Source organism: Mastigoproctus giganteus, chromosome 11 (genome assembly GCF_048544385.1).
Source record: "Mastigoproctus giganteus isolate SK-2022 chromosome 11, ASM4854438v1, whole genome shotgun sequence".
In the NCBI taxonomy this organism is placed as follows: Eukaryota; Metazoa; Arthropoda; class Arachnida; order Uropygi; family Thelyphonidae; genus Mastigoproctus; species Mastigoproctus giganteus.
The window spans coordinates 100,098,887-100,124,088 of NC_143585.1; the positions used below are offsets into that span (position 1 = coordinate 100,098,887).

The following is a 25,202-nucleotide window of genomic DNA, read 5'->3' on the forward strand; positions in this document are numbered from 1 at the left end:
GATTTACAAGAAAGCAGTAGAATTTAGATGTTGATTAGAATTTGGCAGCTTTGTTAGGGGTGTACTTGGTCGGTTTAGTGAGGCAAGGGAGTCTGAAGACTGGGGGAAAACAGGCAAAATAGTGGGAACGATAGAGTAGGCATTCCCAAAGAGGCCAGTGGAGGCAAGCCCCACCAGACAAAGTATTGGGGGGAAGAAAACAGAGACCTGTCTCCTCACTCCCCTGCCCTGGGATGGGGTTTTAAAGGGAACCAGGTTAGAGTACCCAGTTCAGATCGGCAAATGGCATGTCAGCAGCAAAGCCGCAGTATGTGTTCATCGATGATGATTGTCATGTCCATATAGTGTCGAATCCGGTAGGAAGGTCAAACTGCCCATCCTGCTGTGGGGGTGGGATATTATTAGCTGGCAGTGGGGAACCCGCCAGGCAAAGGGGTAGGAGAGAGACATTTACTTCATTCATAATCTGCATTCTCACTCTACTTGCATTCTATTTTTATACTTTTTTCTTATATATATATATATATATATATTTTTTTTTTCCTCCCCATTTTATTTATATATATATATATATATATATATATATATATATGTAATTTTTTTTTCACTCTCATTCTTCTTTTTCTCACACACCAGGGGGATGCAATGATGTGTAATGTAAATTTAAATACGTACTAATTAAAACTATGGTTAGTGTGTACTTAACTGTAGTATTTATGGTTTGTGTTCTTTTTCTCACTTTCATTCAGTCTTCTGGCTTTCATTTCATTTATTCAACTCTTGCTTTCTGCACTGCACTCTCTGGGCACTTCAACTTACTGGTATTCTTCAGTTGTAGGCAGGCCTAGCTGCAAGTTTTTTGTAGGCCAGGGGAGAATGCAGTGATAGTGTTTGTTAGTATATATAAAGTAATGTAAGTTATTATTAACTTTGTATTCTTTCAGCCAATTATATTTGCTCTTCCACTTATTCCCATTCGCTTTCTCTTTCCCTCATGCTAGGTCACTCTTTCTTTCACCAAAACTGCCATTTATGTCCTTTTACCATAATTCCTAGTTCACTCATGCCCAGCCTATTCATTCTGTCTTTCATTGTACATTGCATCCCCTTGCTGCTTACTGATATTTTTCAGCTAATCTGCTTCCCTGGCTGCCTGTACATCTCACTCCCCTATGTGGTTACTTATTTGGTGAGGGACCCCAGGTTCCTACACATGGCAGGGTAGTCCTGGGGGGTTTTGCCATGTCAGGGCAGAGAATACTGCTATCCTGACAGTTTTTAAGTCATCACTGGGCGTGGTGGGAAATGTGGGCAATTTTAACTATTGATTATTGTTTAATTGCTGGGGATAGCTCTGCATATTACAAATACTTTCTGTGTGAAGGATGTAAAGGCTTTATAATTTTCCTCTTCTATGATGAACCGATGTTCTTCCCTGGGAAGGGGCCAATATGTACTATAGCTCTGTTCTGGGGATGTTATATATTCATATAGAATGTGTGCTCAGTCTTCACTCTTGCCACAGGTGCAGTTTGGGTCATCAGTCAGCCCTAAGGAGGTTAGTTTCACCTTTAGGGAGCCGTGACCTGTCAATAAAAAGTCCTGGGGCATACCACTTAGGTGACTTTGGGCTGACCATTGCCACCTGTGGCCAGAAACCTTTTGGTAACCAGACCTCTGGTTTCCTGCTCCTACTTTGTTTGCCCCAGTTCATGGAGCTCTGTGGCTATTCTTTTTCTTTCGGCATTGAAGCTTTTGGCTGTATCAAGGGCTATCCCCAGAAATTCTGTGTGTATGCCCTTTTTAAATCTATAATATAAGCCTCTTTTGGCTACTTCCAGGTAAAGTGGGAGAGCTCCGGCCAGCAACTGTAGTGCAGGTATGTTTACTGTGCGACATGCTCTAGTAATAGTGAATAGTATTGTCTTTTGTATTGATTCTAATTTATTCCTATTTCTTACTATGGCCGAGTGGGTGAACCACGCACCGGTTCCATAGGTGATAACAGGTAGGAACATTGCACTGTATATGATTGCCGTGGTCATTCTTTTGAGCCCCCAATCTGCTCAACTGATCCTGGCAATCACCAAATGGGGATAAAAAGTTAATTTAGAATCAAAGACCAGTCCAAGATATTTTAGCTCTGTTACCATTTTTATAGTGGTTGTGTTAATTTTGATTTGTGGATGTCTTCTTATGTCCAAATTGCTTTTTAGAAGTATTTGTTTGGTTTTTCAGGTGATATTTTGAACATATGCATTTGTGCCCACTCTTGCAGCTGCAAGAGGGCAGCATTTGATCTTTGCTCTACAACCACTCACGTGTTACCTTTTTTTTAAGAAAAATCATGTCATCTGCAAAGGCCAGGCTTTCCAAGGCCAGAAATTTTTCCAGAAGAAAGGGCCAAGGATTGAACCCTGTGGGCAGCCTTTATTCACAGGACGTATCAATTCCTGGAACCTTGTGCATACTGAGACACTCCCATCTGTAAGGTAGTTGTTTATTACCTTATAGAGGTTTTGTGGGGCATTTGCCCAATGGAGTTTTCTAAAGACACTAGGCCACCAGAGTGAGTCAAATGCCACTGCAAAGTCAATAGAGATTGCCAGCATATATTTCTCCTCTGAGTTGAGTTTTTAACTGTTGTCAAGTAGGTGGTGCATGGCATCCTCCATAGAGTTGCCCTGCTTAAAATCATACTGATTGTTGCAATGTAAACCTGCTTCCGTTGTAGTATTGAGCTAATCTACCATACAAATAGTCTTTCATATATTTTCCCTAGTGCAGGGAGTAGGGCTATTGGTCTATATGATTTGGGATTGGTAGGCGGTTTCTCAGAGGTTTTGAGAATTAATCTTACCACAGCTTTTTTGCATATTTTTGGGAATATACCTTCTGTCATACAGTTACTATATAGTGCTATTAATTTGTCTGGTGCTATTTATGCTAATTTTTTGATAATCTCAACCTCTAAGAGGTCAAAACCTGGGCATTTATTGTTTTTGGTTTTAGATAGTACTATTTCTAAGTCTTGTATAGTTCAATATTGGCATTGACTTATTCAGTGTTTTCTTTTATAATGTCTAGCTGGGTGGGGGAATGATCTCCAGTTTCAGTCTGAATAATACTGTCTAGGATGTTATTTACAGAATCTGCCCAACACAGGGTTGGGGTTCCATCTGGTTTGACAGTCTTTTCCAAGACATCTCCTCTTGGCAGCTTGTTGGTCACTATTTTGTAGACAACTCCCCAAGGATTATTTTTTCTAGTAGTTCCCACCAAGTGCCTCTAGCATTCCTTTTTCTTGTCTCTTATGAGGGCTATACTGATTCCTAAGAGTCCTATAAGAATCTCTCAGTGCATCCACCTCATTTTGTGGCCAAGATGTTCTGTCTCTTTGAAAATTTCTCCTCGTCTGGTGCACTTCTCCTGAGTATAGTCAGTTCAGGGCACCACCACCACCAGGGGACTGCCTGCTTCCTCAGTTTTTTCTATGGGATAGACAGGTTTGCTGTTTTTGTTAAAATGTTTGTCATAGTCAGTGCTTGTTTTTCTGGGCTACAGCTGTCTGATCTAGACCACTTCACTAATAGAGAAGACTATTGCTTAATTCAGTGGTGGGCCCACCGAGTTAAGCAATAGTTTTCTCTATTAGTGAAGTGTTACTTATTCGAGGTAGTGCAGTACATGGTAACTCATTGTGAAAAATGAGCACAATATGAGATACAGAGAAATTATGCCTTTTACACTACTATCATAGTTTTTTCTTTAAGAGTTGTCTATGGTGTATCTACACAGATATATAGTTAAGCAATTATAAATGATAAGTAAGAAACATTCACCAGCATAATTAGAGACAAGGCATAGATGTTATGTAACGAGCTTACAGGGGTGCAGTCTAGTCTATTCTTGCAATATACATGTTATGCAATAGTCACATGATATGATGTGGAGAGTTGGGAGGAGCAGTTACACTTTCTAAACAGCCTGTCAGAGCAATAAGTTGGTGGAGCTACACTTGTCTATCATTGCGTGTTACAAAGTTCCACAGAAGGGGTACCCACTTGTAAAGATTAACCAAGAATCACAAATATTAACTACACTTCTAATTTTAAATCGAAAGTTAAATGCATTAATAATCCTACTCCAATTCACCAGTTATACAGTAATAATACTACCATGCCACCAAGTTCACATTATATGTAGTAGGTTATACCATTACGCTTGAAGGTTATAATTATAACATATGATAAAGTTATCTAACTAACACTAACCTCCGTGATTTGAACTTTTGAGCTATATATTATCACAATTAAAATGCTAGAATTTCACCTACCACTCACTCCATAATACTGTTATAATGGCAGGAAAATTTGAATGATATAAAGGTCTACATATATCCAGTAATAACCTACAAAATTTCTAGCTAAGTTAAAAAAAATAAACTAATGAGCATCACTAGGACTATAAGCTTTTTATAGAATGTGATGTAATATGAAAGTTAGGCAAATACAAACTGTAAAATGGCAAAATTTTTCAAAAAGCTTATTCCCAGGAGCTGAAAATTCTTTGATTAGCACCTGGATACTCTCGTTCCCACCACTTGAATCAATCATGATTACATACAATCCACTTGAATTGCCTCTACTACTCTGACAATAATATAGGATGAGTAATTCTTCCTATCTGCTTCAGTCATCCCTCGTGAGTTTTTTTTTTTCCCCCTTTGGAAAAACAAAAGCAGTTGATGGATCTGTACTCTGCTTTGTCTTTAATCATACTTTATTCATACTTCCAATCCAAATCCACTACATGTAAAATTATTATACAGTAAAAAGAGAATTATTTCCTCTTCCAAAATATATTGCCAAAATTTTCACAGTTAATTTGCTGAAATACAACCTCTCCACAGTAGATAATGACCTGTATTCATGTTTAGAACCACTGTAATTATCTGAGCCATTTGTTCAGAGGATTGTGGTGGTTCTACACAGATTTAGGTGGTATATGAACTAATACAGATGGATGCTGTACCAATCTCATTTACAAATACGACAATCTAAAAGTTTTGTAGTGTTCATGAATTCATTATGTCAGCCATTTGCTTCATGTTGAATTGCAAGACCCAGAAACTCATTGAGTAATTATATCAGGTAATCTCCAACACAACTGTGAATGGTTGGTTTGGGCTCCCTTTGCATTTTATTTTACCATGCTATAACTATTTAACAGACCTTTTAGAGCTCCCTTCTGCGTCAGGGCCAGTATGCTTTGTGTCATACAGTGCACTGCCAAACGCCTTTTTCATGACTACGTAATTAATCTTCTTCATGAATAGCAGTAGACAGTATCATGACTGAACAAATTTCCAGTTGCGGTTGGAGCGTAGCATCATCTGTGCCTTGTCTAAAATAACTTCCTGTGTGTTTGCTCAATGTACCCTCATCATGTGTTAATGAATTGGTATTTAAGCAGATGAATATTTCTAAATAGAAAACCCAAATACAATTGTTTTGTCACCCACCAATGATAAAGGTGTTTATACATTTTTTTTGAAATCTCTGTAGGTGGTTAGTTATTTGTTGTCACTTTTCTGAACTGATATCAATTTTCTCTACATTGGAGGAGATTATTTCTGAAATAGAAGATAACTTTACTTTTTAATTTTTACTAGGCGTCCAGCAACTTCATTCCTTTGGATTACATCACCATGGAGATCATTCAAATTCATAATCTGGAAGAACTACAAGTGGTATATCATCACAGTGCTACTTATATTTCTTGCAATACTTCTTGTCATTCTTTTCATCTACTCGTTTCCTGTAAGTAATATTATAATATATTTAATGTTGTACGTTTGCATTTATACACATGCACTCGAAAGATATTTAATTCAAATACTGATATGTTCCTTTAGCAGCAGACCTCAAATGGCATATCCAAATTAAAAATAATTTACATGTCATTAAATACATTGTCACTGCTTCTACTCATTGTCAACTTGTGGAACTAGTCAAAATGATTAGTTCTACTTTTGCTGCTGTACATAGCATATTGCAAATATGCATATTACAAATGTAGACCTAATCATTATGATTAAGATTATTACTATATTTAATACCACTCTTACACCATGTGAAATTAATAATATAGTTTATTAAGCTATTTGCTTAAACTACTATACATTAATGTGACATTTCAGGTATCTTACCGATACCATCATCAGACCATGCTGTTGGGGAAACAAAAAATAGAAAGGGTTACATATATTAAAATATAAATATAAAGGGTTGAATATATTAAAATATAATTACCAAAATTATAATTGACATTATTACAATTACCAATATTTTGATTATAATTACCATTACAATTTTGCTAATAAACAATTCTATGTTTGAATTATTGTTACAATAGAAACCAGATATTAAATTAAGTAAATCTTGGTTAATACAAAGAGATTTAAATTTTTGCCTGCTGACAGACTCCTCTTGCCAATGCTCCCAGAAACTTGATGTGCATACAGGCAAGAGATGCTGCCAGCAGTTAATTTATAGGTGAGGGATTAATTCTAATAGCCAACAGAATTGTGCAGATTTTCTCTCCTGGATCCAGGATTATTGTGAAGTGGAAGCTAGAGGTGACCTTTGCTCTCATACTCTGAACATCAGGGTTGGTGTGCAGGCTGGTTCTGATGGGCTACTTCTCCAGACAACTGGCCTGTTTTCTTTCTTGTTTTTTTCATTTTTTCTATTTTCTTATAAAAAAGGTGAAAATATTGCAGGTTGAACTTTCATGTAATATCAGATAGGTAATATCAAGTTGTGCCTTTTGATGAAGAGCCATAGTGACGAGTGGTTTCCAACAAATTTGTGACAGTGGAAATTCCCTTCTTCCCATAATGTATATTTGAAAACTCAACTGGAAGTTTGCTGGGTGAGGACAGGAAGCAATGCTTTTCCACACAATCTTTAACAGAGAAGATGAAATAGATGGGATGGAAGTCGTTAAGAGCCAAAATTTTTTTGTTATTGTAGCCAAGACTGTGAAGAGTCTTTTTCAAACACCCAATGAAAATGAAGGTAATGGAGTTCTAAGTCTAAGAATCAAAGTATACACTATCAAGCTTAATGCAAAATTTGGAATAGTCCCAGGACTAACTGCACAAGATAAAGGTTACCAATTATCTTTATAAGACTGTTTCAAAGTTAAAGGAATTGATGAGAGATTTTTGTTAGCTATTCTGTGGCCAAGGTGGAGGACCTCAGGTCAACTGGGGAGGAATCAGCCCTACAAATAAAGTTAAGCCACTTTTTGGGGTCAACTGATTGAGAGAAGGATGGATTATTTTTTGATTTTAATGTTCTTACTTGAAAAAACCTTATTTTTCAGTTTTGGCCCTGTTATCTTACAAATTCTGCTCTAGCTATCTTATAGTTTACAAAATTGGCGACAGAGGGTTGTTTGGTTTCAACTTTAAATAGTTTTTTCTTTCTTTCTGAATTCTTCAGAAAGCTGGAAATCCAAACATAATTTTGCAATTTTCAAAGCTGTATTGTTTGAAAAACAGGAAAGCCATGTAGAATCAAAGAGACAACCAGATCAATAAGATAGGAGTCAAGAGGATGTGAAGGAAGGATTTTCAGAAGTTCAAGAGGAAAATTAATGTTAAGAAGTTTAGGTGAAAATACCTGCCTGGTTTTGATTACCTTCTTATTACAAGATGGGAAATGATTGAATTGATTGATTGAATAAACCAAAAATTTTATATTAATATTATATTAATTAATGATATATTAAACCAAAAATGATATACTGGAGAATATCTGTTCAAAAGTAATAGTAGCATAATGAGCAGTAAGTCTACTCCTTACAACTGATTATGTAGACATAATACAATGATGATTCTCATTGCCTGGAGCAATACCACAACTTTGCTTTTTATAGTCAAAATGGCAAATTCAGTTTAGTCTCCAGAATCTCCCCATCTCTTCTGTCATGCAGTATGAGTCCTGTCTTTTGAGATTATGACAAGCATCATGGTGAGAACCAATTTCTTTACATTTAGATTGTATATAGCTTTAAAACAGTTCATGAAGGCTGCATGTATTCTCTAAGGACACTTAGCGAATAGTACACCCAGATCAGTTCGCATATAATTTCGCTGCTTTTGTTCTGCAGCTCATGACTGGAAGGAGTCTGAGAAGAATAATGTATATGGGGGTGCACTGCTTACTATTGATAGGTATAATTGAGTCATAATCATTATTTCAATTATGCACTATTGGGTGATTATGAAATCAACAAGAAGAAAGCTAGGGAAAAAAAATGACAGTGGAAGGATTCAATCTGATGTTATCAAAACTGAAGATAGTGCTGTTACCACTCAGACAATAGCTCTGTTCAGTCACTATTGTTATCAATTTGTAATCAACTAATTTGCATATAATCGATTATGAAAATGCCATAATTGATTATTGTAGACTGTTATTGTACAATATTCATAATTTCTTAATTGTCTAATTTGCATAGGGATCACTTCGATTCTTTGCAATACTGCACAACATCATTCCAGTGCATGAAAATTCAGTGTACAAAATAATTTGGTGAATAACAATTCAGCAAAGGATAATTGGTGGCTATGATAATATGGCAAATTCTTTGGGAGAATTTGGTGTATGGCAAAGCAAGGAGGAAAATGCTTTTAACATGCCATACTTTAAATGGTGAATTTAGTAAAAAGTGAATATTTTAGGAAATATATATGGAACAGGGAGTTATTCCAGAGACCAAAAGTAGAGATTAATAATGGATGCTGCCTGGGTAATACACATCTTGTGACATTCATTTTGAAACCGGTGTTATAGTTTTTATTGAAAAAAGTTAGTGATAGACTAGTACCATGGATAGGTTAACAGTAGGTGAATAAGTCTGCCTAAAAAAAAATAATAAATAATCTTATCTGGATTAAAGGTTATGCAGTATGGGCGGTGCAGTAAAGGATCTAGGATCCCTTTTGCTTCAGAAGTGATGCTTGTGCAGGACTCAGAATGGGATAACACTCCATTTCATCATATGCATTAGTAATGCATCAGTACTTTGACAAATGCAAAATACTGCATATGGGTAGCCTTAACCCCTAGAGAAATGTACCAGCTTTGTGGTACTACCCTCAGGGTAGTGGAGAATGAAAAAGACTTGGAGGTAAATGTGCAGTCAGATATGAAGTTTTCTGAGCAAGTCATGGGGTATTGTCAATGATATACAGGAGTTTTGCTAGCAGGGATAAGGAGGTGATTATCCCTTTGTAGAAGGCAAAGGTCAGATCACACATTGAGTGTTGCCACAGGTCTGGAGGCCTAATTTTAGGAAGGATGTAGAGTTGCCAGAACAAGTACAGAGAAGGGCAACAAGATTGATGAGGGGAACAATGGGGTGCTCTTAACAAGAAAGGCTTAAGTTGTGCAAATTGCAGCATCTGGAGACTAGGTACCTGCGAGGGGATCTGATTGAGGTGTATAAAGCATTGAATGGTTTGAGCAGGCTCAATGCTGATGGGGTTCTTCCTCTTGCTCCGCAGGGATAAGGAGGTGATTATGAACCTAAGGGGACAAAAACTCAAATTGAGAAAATTTATTTGTAGAATAGATGTGCAGGAATTTGCCTTTAGCTAGTGGGCAGTTGATTTGCTGTAACAAACTTCCATCTGTCGTGAAAGTTGATAGCTTAAATATATTCAAGGAACACCCGGACAAACTTTTAGAGTGAATGGATGGGTGAAATGGAAAGTGTTTTTTTTTTTCCCAGCTGATGCTGCATAAGCTTGCTTTCTTGCATCATATGCCTCTGCTAATGTCATGTATCTGTCTTACTACCCTCTACACTTATTTTTTTGACAAGTATTCAGTTGTTTAAAATTGTTCCCTTTTAATTCTGGTGCCGTGATATTCCTGTCAGAGTTCCTAATCTGAAATCTACTGTGGCTTAAAATCATCTGTTTACCCCATTCTGTCAATTTTATGTATTGCTTTTCCTCAGTCCTGTGTTATATTTTGCACAAAAATGTCTGTTGCTCTTGCTAATCTTTGATAACACTGAAATTCTAATGAGATATTTTTATTGGGGATTACCATGACTTCCAATCTCTCTCTCTCTCTCTCTCTCTCTCTCTCTCTCTCTCTCTCTCTCTCTCTCTCTGCATAAGCACACCAGAAATATTACATTCTGTATATCAAAAAACAGTTTTCTGTTTTGTTTTTGCCATTTCTTTTCCAGTGGATTCAGTACAAATCTTAAATTAGTCCTGTCATGGAATATTGTTCCCACATATGTGATGGTGCTGCCAAAATGTCTCAAGCTCCTAGACTGTCTAAAATAGTTATCAGGTTATTTAATGACTCATCTCTTACAAAATCTAACTGCCTCTGCTCTCTGTTACCCAGAAATTCAGTTTCCAGTGCATCTTTTTTTTTTTTTTTTTTTTTTAATTTTCTTGGGCACTGGAATTGGTATCAATATATCTGAATTTGGTTACATCAGACCAAATGCATACTCAAACCAGTAAACTTCCATTCGCTGTTCAACTCCACACTTCCTACTTCCTGCCTTTTGGAACCACCAAAAGGCAGGAAGTATTTTCTGTCTTCTTAGCCTCCAACCCATATGCAGTACCAAAGTGCTATAGATTCTAATATCTTTTCATAAGGCCTTGAAAGGTTTGAGCAGGCTCAATGCTGATGGAATACTTCCACTTTCTAAGATTAAGAACCTGAGGGGGCATAGATTCAAATTGCAGAAAGACAGTTGTAGAATAAATGGTTTGTTTTTTTTATGAAAAATCCCAAACACAAGAGGTATTAGAACCTATAGTACTTAGTGCTGTGCTTGGGTTGGAGGTTGAGAAGATGAAAAAAGATTTGTTGACATTACACTTGAACTTCTGTAGACTGTAATTTTCAGGAAATACGTATGAAGGAAGGTTATTCCAGAAAACGGCAGTTGAATGAATAAACGAGGAAGATGAAAAATTGGACAGTAAATGGATGCCGGCTGGTGGTGGCATGTGTTTGGACTGTTTTGAGAGAGAGAGAGAGAGAGAGAGAGAGAGAGAGAGAGAGAGAATTATAGAAGCCAATTCAGAAGAACAGTGCCCATGGAAGCATCTGTAGAAAAGGCATGCAGCAGAAACAGTACATCTATGAGACAGCAAGTGGAAAGACTGTTAGCGAGGAGTCATTAATTAACCTAACTGCCGTCTTCTGAATGGAATCTAGAAGCCTGAGAGAGGTTTTGGGGGCATCGCCCCAGATGTGGGAACAGTATTCCATGGTAGAGCAGATTTGCAATTTGTACAGAGTGAAGCTGTTTGGAAGAAAAGTAACGCCAATAGCGAAAGAGAAAAACAAGTTTTTTAGATACACAGGAAGCAATATTTGTAATGTGCTTGTGCCAAGAGAGATTAGAAGTCAGGGTAATCCCCAAAAGAAATATATCATTTTGCCTAGAAATCAGAGTGTCACCAAAGATAAGCATAGGAGCAGAAGAATCCTTTTAGCGAGATATAAGACAAGACTGAGTTTTAGAAGGATTGAAATCAACTAAGTTGTCTTTGCCCCACTGGAGAATTATCTGGAGATTGACATTTAAGGAATTGGTAGCAGATATTCGAGAAGTTGAAGCTGATTGAGCAGGACAAGGTTTCTCAAAATGGAAAGTGGAATTCAATGTGCTATCATCGGCAAAACTATGGATAGGATTTCCAGTCAATGGAAGAAGGTCATTAATATATAAGAGGAAAAGAGTGGAGGAAAGAACTGAACCTTGGGGGACACCAGCATTAGTGGAGAAGTTAAGACAGAGAGCCATCTACCATCACCCTCAGTGAGTGATCAGAGAGAAAACTGGATAACCAATTACAAAAAACAGTTGGCAAACCCTGGTTTAGAAGGCCTTTATGCCAAACACGATCGAAAGATTTTGAGATGTCAAGAGCAACTGCTTGCGCAACTGAACAGACTGTTCTATCTGTTGTTGTGGAAGTTGATAGCTTAAATAAATTTAAAGCTGAACCAGACAAACATTTGGAGTGACTGGATAGGTGAAATGGGAAGGTTGGTTTTTTTTTTTTTTTTTTTTTTTTTTGGCTAATGCTATAAGCTTGCTTTCTTGCATCATATGCCTCAGCTAATGCTTGTGGTCGTCATAAATAAATGCATAATTTTTTTTTTTATGCACAATTGCAGATATAGGGGAAACCCTGGATACCGCTAGTAACCTACCAAAACCAAAACTATGCACCAGATAATTAATATAATACATGTATGTAAAGATAGTAATGGAAGAACTTCCTTTCTGTGTATTAAAAACAAAAAAACATTTAATCAACACTTGCACATACACTGAGCCAAAACATTATGACCAACGAGTCGTTATGTAAATAGAGCAACTGCAGGTGAACTAAGGTGCGTGCATGGGTCGGAACATGGTATAAAAACACCTGATTATGAGCTCCGTTAATCAGCATTACTCTTGTTCTTCAGATGGGAAAGGCAGTGGAAAAGCGAGTTCGACAAAGGCCAAATTGTAATGGCCAGATGACTGGGTCAGAGCATATCCAAGATGGCAAGGCTGTGGGGGGGGGATGATCACAGTTAGCCGTGGTTAGTACCTACCAAAAGGGGTCCGAGGAGGGAAAATCCATGAACTGCTTTATGAACCGTGTTAGACCACCATGGTTCATTGATGCTCGAGGTGAGGGAAGGCTCTCCCGAATGGTACATGGCAACAGAAGGGGGAGACTTTGGTGCAACTAGCCAGTAATTTGGAATGCTGGTGACGGGAGTAATGTGTCACAACACAGTACATCAAACCCTGCTGAAAATGAGGTTGCGTAGCTGCAGGCCGCACCGAGTGCTCATGCTAACCATGGTTCACCAGCGACAGTGCCTATAATGGGTATGCAAGCATTGAAACTGGACCTTGAATGACTGGAAGAAAGTCGTCTCATCCGATGAATCATCTTTCCTGTTGCACCTTGTGGATGGCTGGGTACGTGTGCATTGTTTACATGGGGAAGTGATGGTGCCTGAATGCACCGTGGGATGAACACAAGCTGGTGGCAGTGGTTTCACGCTTTGGACGATACCCTGGGTCCAGTCATCCATATGCCGGGCACTCTGACATCTACCACCTACCGAAACATCATTGCTGAATAGGTACACCCTTTCACGGCAACGGTCTTCCCCTCTGGCAGTGCAGTCTTTCATCAGGATAAAGCACCATGCCACACCATCCGGATTGTTCGAGACTGGTTTGCGGAACATGAGGAAGACTTCCAGGTATTGTCCTGGCCTCCAAATTCCACAGACATCAATCCCATTGAGCATCTGTGGTTTGTGTTGGAACAGCAATTTCAATCTGCAGCGTCTCAACTATGGACCTTACAGGAGTTAAAGGATCTGCTGGTTACGTGTTGCTACCAGATACCACAAGACACATTTAGAAATCTTGTAGTGTCCATGCCTCGCCGGGTACAAGCTGTTTTGGCTGCACGTGGATGACCAACATCATATTAGGTAGATGGTCATAATGTTTTGGCTCATCGGTGTACATTATTTTACTAAAAGTATTCAGACATTTCTTCCCAGGTTAGTAAATGAGATATGCAGAGACAGGCTTAAAAGTGTATAGTTAGTAGCAGTAGTAACAGAGGCATTTGATGCAAGAAAGCAAGCTTAAGTAGCATCAGCCAAAAAACATTTCACACATCCCATTCCCTCTGTTTTTGTTTTGTTTTGTTATTTGGTTTTTAGGAGCATTAGCAACTAAGGCCATATTGCTCCGGAAATATGCGGTGGTCATTCCCTTGACCTTTCTGCATCCTCCGTATTTGGTGGTGACGGGCTCGAACCCCGGTCTAATCAAGAAGCGTGTGCTACGCACTGCTGCTCCTTCCCACCTGGCTACGGAGGCGCCTCCCATTCCCTCTAAGCATTTGTCCAGTTTAGTCTTGAATTTATTTAAGCTATCAACTTCCACAACAACAACAGATGACAGTTTGTTCCAACTATCAACTACCTGCTGGCTAAAGACAAATTTCCGCACATCTATTGTACAACTGCCTTTCCTCAATTTGATTTTATGCCCCCTCGGGTTCATAATCTGACAAGAGGAAGAAACCCAATGCAATTAAGCCTGCTCAGTTCATTCAAGAGCTTATACACCTCAATCAGATCACCTCACAGGTGCATAGTCTCCAGATGCTGCAATTTGCAGAACTTAAGCTTTTCTTGGTAAAAGAACCCCTTTGTTCCCCCACACCAATCTTGTTGCCTTTTTGTGTACTAGCTGAAATAACTCCTCATACTTCCTAAAATGAGGCCTGCAGACATGTACACAGTACTAAAATGGTTTGACCAATGCCTTATACAAAGGCATAATCACTTCCCTTTCCCTGCTAGCAACATTGCTGTATATCATTGATAATACACCATGACCCGCTCTGTCAGCCTGTCTGAAAACTTCATATCTGATTGCACAATTACTTTCAGGTCTTTTTCATTTTCTACCACCCTAAGTGTAGTACCACACAGTTGGTATGTTTCTCTGGTTGTTACTTCTACCCATATGCAGTAGTTTGCATTTGTCAATATTAAACTTCAGTTGCCACTTTTCAGCCCATCTGCCCAACATTTATAGATCCTTGCTGCAGCACACTGCCATTACTGTCATTAACAACCCTGCCAACATTTGTATCATCTGTAAACTGACATTAAGCTTGACATACCTTCATCAATGTCATTGATAAATAGACAAAACAACAATGGGACCCAACACCGCACCTGGGGGGGCTCAATAATAACATTAGTCCTCAAAGAACAGCATCCATTGATTACTACTCTGTCTTTGTCCACTCAACCAGCCTTTTATCCATTGTAGTAACTTGCTGTTAATACCATACTGCTCCAGTTTGTACAGCAGTCTTCCATGTGCAACAGTATCAAAAGCTTTCTTGAAATCTATGTATTTGATATCAAAATTATTTTTTGCGTCCAGTTCCTTTGTGACAACATAAATTAAATCCAATCAAAGTGGTTAGATAAGACATCCCCTTAACAAATTATGGCAGTCTTGTCTAGATGATCCTGCAATGCTTCTTTAACCAGTGACTCTATTATTTTCCCTGGAACAGAAGTTAAACTACCAGATTTAATTACTCTTGTCACCCTTTGATTCCCCCTTTGTGAATTGGGGTTACAGATTGCACATCTCCAATCTGTGGGGACTTCCTCTGAGTCCAAGGATGTTCTCATAATTATGGCTAAGGGTTTGCTTACTTCCTTTGCTGCCTGCCTTAATATAACTGGATAGATCCCATCCACCCCAGATGCCTTATGTTTAATTTCAATTTCTCCTTCACTTTGCTCTCAGTTATTACAAAATCATTGAGCTCCCTCTTAGAGTTTAATAAGCTTCTGTCCTCCACTTCCCTACAGAATTCCTCATGTGTGAATGTAGATGCAAAATACTCGTTCAGTTTTTCAGCTATATGGAGCAGGATCATCAACAGTCAAACCATCGATAACAAGGGGACCAATCTGATTCATTCCCTTCCTTCTAGAGTTTATGCACGTAAAGAAGTCCTTGCAGTTTTTCTTAGCATCCTTTGCCAAAGCTTTCTTGTAATCTGCCTTTGCTTGATTAACCTCCTTTGTGACTTGATTACAGAGTAGATTATATCTACTGTAGGCTTCTGTGTAACCTGATAATTTATATGCATCCGATTCATTTTTCTTCTCTGACACGAGTCTCTTTAGTTCATCTGACATCCACTTAGGCCTAAACCTTGAACAGTATTTCTTAATCGGTATGAAAAGCCTAGTAGCATCCACGATTAATTCATTCAATTCTTCTCATTTAGAATTTGCTGTTGGTCCCACTCTACAGAATTTAAAAACTGAGACCACTGTAGTCAGTAGTCTGATGGTAGTTGTATCTTTAAGTAAATCCCATATCAGTACACTGTGATCACTGCCACCTAGTGGTTCCTTTATCTGTAAATTCTTAATGCACAAATAATCACTGTTGATAATCAGATCAAGAGTGTTACTCTCTCTGGTTGCCTCTCTAACATGCTGCTTTAGAAAACAATCATCCAATAAATCCACAAAAGCCTTGCTAGTGTGTGCAAGTGATCAACCCACAAGTTCCAGTGAATATCTGGGAAGTTAATATCCTCCATTATAAGACACCCTGATTTACTGGCCCACTATTTCTCTGTATAATTGTTCATTGTACTCATCAGAGCCATTAGGCCTATAACAAACTCCTACCCTCATTTTTCCTTTCCCATTGGTTATGTCATGCAAAACTGACTCAACATTGCCTTGTCCATCTATGTTAACTTGGATGCACTGCCTTAGATTTTATATTTTTCTCAAATAACAGCATAACCTCTCCTTCCCTTCCTGTTCTGTCTGTCCTTTCTCTACATGTTGCACTCTGCAAGTTTCAGTTCTGTGCTGATTATATCTGTGTGACACCACATCTCTGATATCCCAAGAATATCTGCCTTTGATGTCTTGATGAGCACTTCAAATTTATTTACTATACTCCTAGCATTGGTATACTTGCACCTGTTCTTATTTTCAGTTATCCTAACACAGCCCACATATTTATTTGTTCCATGATGACTCCCACCACTCCCTGTTTTATCTCTGATATAGGCAATATCAGAGAATTTCTTGAAATAAACACTTCAATCGTGTAAGGTTTAGAATCTGTTTATTACTAATTGGGTCTAACTATGTGTTTCACAGCTGTTTTCACCTCCACTTCTTCAGTTGCACTATCCTGCAGTTGCACCATCACAAAAAACACCAAAGTAACAAACTCAGATGAAGTGTGGAGATTTGATCAGGATGGCCTATGCAATGTCCATTTAAATGTTATATTAATATCAGATGTTTCAAACAAGGAATAGTCATAGCAAGGAGCTTAGGGAGTTTCAAAGAACCTTTATTGTTGAATGCTGTATCAGCAATTCACTGTCGCATGCAAGAACCACATTTGAATCTTGCAAAGTGTAAAAAATAAAATAAATCGGTCAACTACTGAGTGCCAGGCACTCAGGTGAAGGGTCAGTAGTTACTAATGGTTGTTGGTATAGTATCTCAGAGTTTTGTGGTAACTGAAAAAGTTTCTAGTACCCTGGCTTGTCCTAAAACTTATTAACTAACGAAAACATTGTCTATTTGAGTCTTTCCAGTTGTTGTTGACAAGGGTGGGAGAAGCGACTCCAACTTCTTCCTGAAGAAGCAATTAAAGTCTTGGGAGAAAAGTGACTGGCAGGTGAGGGTCATGCAAGAACCTTCTTACCACCACCACCTCAACACTGGCTCCCTGAGTACCTCTTTGCTGGGACAATTCCAGCTTTGAAAATTGTTAAAAAATACTTCTCGTGGCAAAATTTATAAATGACCTTTATAGACTTATTAACTATTTAGCAACCTTTTTGTCACCAAAAGGAGAGTTACTTAGTACAAAGAAGTGCACTATCGAAGTGCAATAAAAAAATTTTTTTTTAATTTTAACACACAAAGTAAATGATAGATTTCAATCGGAATAATTTTCCCTTAATAAGCATCGAATAACGCATAGCTAATGTGATTTTTAAAATTTTAGCTGCATTAGTGAATGAAATAGAGGGGGAAGGTGACAAAAATTACTCACATTTTCCTGTCTGGAGCCGCCATTTTTAATTTTAAAAATGTTTTAAAATTATAGTTTAAACCTACTTGTTGAGCTCTTTCCCACAGTGTATAATAAGCTATAGGTTTTTTACATTTTTGTCTCCCCCCTACATTTCTCAGACAAATTTTTGTCAACAGTGATCAATGTGTTGGCTCACATGATCTACAAACCCATGCAAAATTTCAAGTCAAGGGTCCTTCATTATACTATGGACCAGAGAGAGAGAGAGAGAGAGAGAGAGAGAGAGAGAGAGAGAGAGAGAGAGAGAGAGAGAGAGAGAGGAATGAGGGAAATACAAGATCATCATCCAGTAATTAAGCCTTGTGACTTGTCAGTTCCTCTGATGAGCTGTCTCCACCTTTGTCTTTTCCAGTTCTTTCAGTCTTCTCTTGCTTGCTCATCATTGGATTTCTTGAGATATGTTCACTATAGAGGGTAGTTTCCCATTGCTTTCACTGTTGTTAGTAGGTCCTCTAACTGAAGCTGCATTTGCTGCCATTGACCTGCTTAGGTTCCTCTGCCACCAAAACTCAGATTACCAGCCTACCTACTGGTAACCAGATATGTTAGCCCTATCTTCATAGCATGTTGAAGAGAAGGCCCTTCATATCCTTCCTTCTCTTGTCTGCACCTGACCTATTTTCCCACTGTGGTTGAAACCCAACCTTCCTGTAGGTTGCTCAGGTTTCAGGGGCCACCCTGTGGATGTTGAGAGTGAAATTGGGATGGAGAGGCTTGGTGAACCCATTGGTGGATTCATGTGTTCCGCTTGTACACATCCCCTTGGCCCCTAGGGCAATTCAGGTGAGCACAGTTGGTCAGATAGGTGTGGAGAAAACTGTTGAATAGGAACTGGTGATCAAGAAAGCAGTGAGAGTGAACCATGCTACATCCTTGGAAAATGTTATAGGGTTCATGTTTTTGGACCAAGATACAGTGCAAACTGATTTTATGGATGCATCATGTTACACCATCTTCAGATCATTTGGTTGAGAGACTGCTTGTGAGATGTCATTTACTGCATTGTATTATGCCTACAGTTAAGTTCAAAGCCACAAGTGCCATAGTGCAGTTTTGCTTCCCTGTCTTGCATTTGTCTGTAATGTTGAATATACACTGAGTGATCACTGAATTATGACCACCCCCATCTGTGATGGACTATGCCACATAGCTCACAGTATAAAAAGCAGAACAACTTCATATGCTAGAGCAGTGGTAATTTGCATCTGGTTGTGCAAGTCAAAATGATGAAGTAGCAGTTATGGGACATACTAAAGATATCAGAGTTTCAAAAGGGCACGATTGTGGGAGCTTGTGCATCGGGTGTTTCCTTATGGGAAGTGGCATGTCTTGTTGGTTACTCACAGCCCACTGTGGATAAAGTGTACAAAGAGCATTGCAAGGGGTCTAACTAGCTCCTGCCAGCATAACTATAAAGGATTATAGTTATGCTGGCAGGAGATTAACTATAATGGATATTTGTGGTAAGCAAAGAGTGCAGCAAGTTGTATGGGTTCAATGGCAGATCACTGTATGACTGTTGACAACACAGTACAATATGGGGAATACAAGGGCAATATCCCAAATGGCAGAGCTGCACACTCAGACATATGGAGTTCCACAACAGATGACCCAAGAGACACCCCTCTCCCCACCACCGTTCAAAGTCGATGGAGAATGCTGCGGTATTAACAATATGCTGGTTGAACACTGGAGGATTGGAAACAAGTGTGCTGGTTAGATGAGTCCAAACACACGGTACAACATGCCAATGCCTTCATAAGTGGTGCAAGCAATATGAGCCAATAGATCCATCATGCATCCAGGCAAGTGGTGGTGGTTGCTTAATGTGGGGCATGTTTTGCTGGCAAAAACTAGGATTCCTGGTGCATATGGACCATTGTTTCACTGGTGAGGTCTGCTGGCAGCTCTTAAAGACTGTTCACCTTGCCATGTTGCACTTCTTTTCCTGGACAGATACGGTATCTTCCAAGACAATAATGCACCACGTCATCAGGCCCACACTGTGCACAAGTGGTTCGAGGGACACAGCGAAGATATCACCCATCATGATTGGCCTCCAAACTTGCCTAACCTCAATCCAATTGAACACCTATGGGATGTTTTGGAATGGGAAGTGAGGTGTATGGACATGCAACTGTCATCCGACAGTGTGGAAAGCCTTGCAGGCAGCATGGCTGCAGATCCCTACAAATATCTAGCGGAGTCGATGCCTATGCAAATAGTGGCTGTTATTTGTGTGAATGGTGGCCCAGCACAGTATTAGGTAGGTGGTCATAATTCAGTGATCACTCAGTGTAAATGCCCAGTTGTAAACTGACAGCTTGGACAATATCATGGTGCCCACACTTTGGCTGTAGTTCTATGGAAATGGGTTCTCCACATTTCAGCACTATAATGCTCATCCCATACAGCAAGCAGTGTAAATATATCGCTTGAGAAAAACAAAGTTCTACAACTTGCTTGAGTCCAGTTGAACACTTTTCAGGTGAACTGGAACATTTGATCAGAGTAGAGGCAATATTCCCTCTTCTACAGATGAACTAGTGCTTCCACTGAAGGAGGAATGAACACAAATTTCTACTGGCTGCTATACGAAATCATTTAAAGTGTTCCACAATGGCTCAATGCAATCACTAGGATCAAAGTTTGCAGATGATACAAAGGTTGGCAGGGTTGTTAATAACAGTAAAGACAGTATGCTGCTGCAACAGGACCTTGAGAAGTTGGGCAGATGGGCTGAGAAGTGGCAACTGAAGTTTAACATTGACAACTGCAAAGTACTGCACGTGGGTAGAAGTAAAAGTAACCCCAGAGAAATGTACCAACTGGGTGGTGTTACACTCAGGGTAGTGGAGAATGAAAGATACTTGGGGGTAATTTGTGCAGCCCGACGTGAAGTTTTCTGAGCAGTGCAGACAGGCTGCCAGAGTAGGTCATGGGGCCTTGTCAATGATATACAGGGATAAGGAGGTGATTAGCATTAGTAGAGGTACATGATGCAAGAAAGCAAGTTTATGCAGCATCAGCCAAAAAAAAAAAAAAAAAAAAGCTAAGGCAATGGTCAGGCCACACCTTGAGTACTGTGTACAAATCTAGAAGCCATATTTTAGGAAGGATGTTGAGTTGCTAGAACAAGTATAGAGAAGGATAACAAGACTGATGAGAGGAAATGAAGGGGTGCTCTTATGAAGAAAGGCTTAAGTTCTGCAAATTGCAGTGTCTGGAGAGTAGGCACCTGCAAGGTGATCTGATTGAGGTGTATAAGATCTTGGATGAATTGAGCAGACTCAGTGCTGATGGGATTCTTCCTCTTGTTCAGATTACAAACCTGAGGGGACATAAACTGAAATTGAGGAAAGACAGTTGTTGAATAAATGTGTGGAAATTTGCCTTTAGCCAGTGGGTAATTGATTGCTGGAACAAACTTCCATCTGTCATTGCACACACACACACACACACACACACACACGGACAGGTACAGACGTAGCTTTTGAATATATGTTAAATTCTCAAATTAAGACTTCAAATTTAACAGATGATATAATATGAATAGCACCAGAGTGTATTCTGAGTGTTCTCATGAGATAGAGAAAACTGGGAAGTAGTGAGTCACAGCAGCTGCCAGCAGGCATCCCTCTCAGTATACTCACTGTCATACTGTTAGATGCTCATCTGATTTTTTTTTTTTTTTTTTTTTTTCAGAGTAACTGCTTAAATTTAAGTTTGTGGGGTACAAATGGACTCAGACAAAAAAAATTCTTTTGATTTAACAGCTATTGTTCAATAATCTAATAGTCCTCTAATAGTTTGTAAAAGCAAGGATATACTGTAGTTAAAACAGAATAAATGTTTCACTGAATTGAATTCATGATTGTATTCTTCTCTTTCTTGATGAATCCTTTCTACTTCTCTCTCTCTCTCTCTCTCTCTCGCTCGCTCTCTCTCAAGGTAAATTAGAAATATTTTTTTGGCTGGTTCAGCATAAGTCTCACACTTCCTTGCACTATATGGCTAATAATAATAATATAACAACTTTGGTGTAGTGGTCTCTCATTTATGATGAGCAACTTTGATGTTCATTTTTTTTGCAGATTGCTTGAGTTGTTTTTTTTCTTTTTTCTGTGTAGGTATATTTTTATTTCTGTGTATTATGATTGACTAGTTGATCGTGATCAACCATTCCACTTGGTGTTATGGAAGGGGGTAGTGTGAATACATTTAAAGGAGGATTGGAGAGGACAAGCCAACGTGTGTGTGTGTGTGTGTGTGTGTGTGTGTGTGTGTGTGTGTGTGTGTGTGTGTGTGTGTGTGTGTGTGTTACATTGCTTGATTGCATTAATTTGCCAGTTCAAATTGGTATTAATAATGGCCTGATTTAAAGCATTTCTATATTCATTATATTTAATTAAAGATGTACAAACTTACAAATGTAGGATTTTGAAAAAAAATCACTGTTTCCTCAGAAAAGTGTTTCTGAATCATTTTCTAATGCTGATTTCAAAAATGACTTCTGTTTCCATCGTCAGATTTATTCAAAAATCATGAAAGAAAATTTTATTTTTCACAAATTTTTATTAATTTTGGCAGAATTTGTGCACTGAAATAATAACAAAATGCTACTTTTATATTTAAGTACATGTTGCTGAAAAACGAAAAAGGGCAGTGTGGTAAAAAAAATTCCACTAAACACTTATCTCTCATTTTAAAAACTGACTTGTGATGGATCAAATTTGTTTCTTTGATTTGTTTTGCAGACTCTTCTATATTGCAGTCCCTCTTCAGCTACCAGCAATAATCAGCCATCATGTTGACATTCTACCTCCCCTGGTACCTCATTTCCATGTCATTAACGTCCTGGTTAAACCTCTCACCCTGTCCTCACTTCTTACCTAGATTTTCTGGTAAGTAGTTGATGTGGGAGTGTAAAAAATGTACCTTGACACTCACATTGCAGCCTGGCTTCTTGAAGTTTGCCAACATATTTTCAGCTATATTCTTGTAGTCTACATCCTTGTCCTTTAAGAAGTTCTCAACAACAGACCCAAAGCTAATCCATGCCTTTTTCTCATTTATTCATAGTTCCCTGAAAATCTCAGTCCCTCATTAGTTTGCGAATTTGACTTCCAACAAAAATACATTGTTTTAGCTTCTCTTGGGTGATCGATGGGAATTTAGTACAAAGGTAGTTGAAGCAGGGCCCTTCCTGATTGATCAGCAAGGGTGGAAGGAGGACACGTTTGGGGTCTATGAACTATATTCTTTGACCCAGGCAACAAACTGCTCCTCTTTGGCCAGACCTTGACATCCCAGTGCTTACTCCTTGCCTGACTGTCCCACTCACAAAAAGCAAGGCATTTTTGTGTAGCCAGGTTGCCATCCAAGTAACATACCTATCACTTTGAAGTCAGCACAGACCAACCAACCATGTTCTTCATACTTAATATTTATCAACAACTTTAATTTTTCAAATGCACAGTGAGCTACTTGAATTGACCCATATTTATTTCCATCGTGAAGCAACACACCTTTCAGATTATCTTTGATAAGTCAATAAAAAGTCTGCACTATGTAGGATTGTAACTAATTCCTAAGTAGTTCATTAAGTCATTTATATTACTGCAAAAAAAACATAGAATTGTCCTCAGAAAAGTAGGGAACTAGTTCTTGTTCTATATGTCAGTACCATGAGAAACATTCCATGTGCTAAAAGATTTTTTGACTTAAGTCTAGAATCAAGGAGTTCTGCAGATTCCTTTGGCAAATTTAAATCTCTTACTGGATCATTCAGTTCATGGTGTGAAAACAGTTAAGGGCTAGACTCAATGTCTCCAGGTGTGCAGACTTCAGTTCCATCTTCAGAAGCTTCACTTTCAGCACTCTGTTGCTATGTTCTCCAATATAAGTGGAGGGCATGGAATTGGCAGGTTATTGGCAGGAACTGGTCTGTTGGCAGATAGACTATTAGCATACATAATGCCCTTCTTACTCTTTGCATTGTATCCCTCCTCATTAACTAAGCAAAAGTAAGCCATCAGTGGTTCATAGGCTCCCACCAAATAATGGGAATTGCAAATGGTAAAACTTTCTTTTTACCATTTTTCGACAATCTCAATGCTTCAACACAGGTTCACAAACTTTATGTGAAGCCTATAGTTTATCTTGTTGACCAGGTTTCACTCCAAAATAAGCACAATACACATTTTTTACAAATTCTGCAATATCTTGTTTTTGCTGGAGGACCACATAACTTCCACAAATATAGCAAAATAAGTTTGGATTGCTCAAATACTTATGTGAAGACATTTTACTCACTTATCAGCACAAGTTTGACATATCCTCAAAAAGGAACTGAGCTCATACTGATAAACACTGCTGCATGGAGCTCTCAAGGTCAAGAAACATTTTTTTTTTTTTTTTTTTTTTTTTTTTTTTTTAAGGCAGGTTGCCAACATGTGAAGATTTGGTTTACAAATTCCCAGCATTTAACTTAACACATTCAATAATACTACTGAAGACATCAACTTAATTGATTTGTGAAAAAACAGTAGATGTTAGAAAAAAATTAATAAAATTTTTGAAATCAGCACAAAAAAACTGAGTTAAAAACAGCTATTAGTTTACAAATATCGAAACTATGCAGAGTAGTGAAATTTATTGAGAGCATGAAATTAATAAAATTTCAGTTTTCTATTTAATTATTTTGTTTATATAATTTTATAGGAGGCTGTGGTTTACAAGATGGTGAATGTGTGATAATCAAGAATCGTCCTTTGTGGATTGTCACAAATGTCTAAACAATGTGTGGAATCATTGCTGTGATAAGAGTGACTTAGTCTAGTCTGCAATGAATGCAATTTTTATATAACATTCTAGTGGCGTAGGGATGTAAGTTTGCAGATGCTTTACATGAAAAAGAACAGAGTAGCCAATGAATATTTGGATACTCTGTTTTAAGAAATGATATATTATAATGAGGAAACATTTGAAATGCTGATTATGACACTGTGTTATATAACCTTATGTGGTAAAGTTTCAGTGTGGTCATTAAAATGGATTTTATAATTGAAAATAATTCAGATTTTGGAATTTTTTCAATTTCTTAGAATTGGGACATTTACTGACTAAAAGAAGTAGCAAGCTGCTTTCTGGTGTATTAAGAATACTATAATTGCATTTTTAATATATTGTCCTTTTTTATCCCCATCCCACCCCAGCAAATGAAATAACTTTTGCCTTTCAGAAGTTGGGCAATTAATACAAAAAAAAAAAAAAAAAAAGTTTCAGAATCCGAAATAATCTGAAATGTATATAAAAGATATATTTTATAAAGTGGCAGAATATATTGGTATTCATGAAGAACTTAATTCATGAACAGATAACTGGGAAGATCTATATGTATTATATATTATGCACAAAATCACAAGTTA

At 38.1% G+C, this 25,202-nt stretch overlaps 1 protein-coding gene across 1 annotated transcript in view; it reads left to right on the forward strand.

Moving 5' to 3' along the window:
* Positions 1–25,002, forward strand: part of LOC150078290 (myoferlin-like) — a 452,265-nt gene extending 427,263 nt beyond the window's left edge. Inside the window, exons 51-52 of the mRNA XM_090384525.1 lie at positions 5,675–5,822; positions 24,496–25,002. Coding sequence (XP_090240651.1) covers positions 5,675–5,822; positions 24,496–24,528 — 181 coding nt within the window. The 3' untranslated portion in view covers positions 24,529–25,002. The remainder of the gene's footprint in view (positions 1–5,674; positions 5,823–24,495) is intronic.
* Positions 25,003–25,202: the final 200 nt, after the last annotated feature.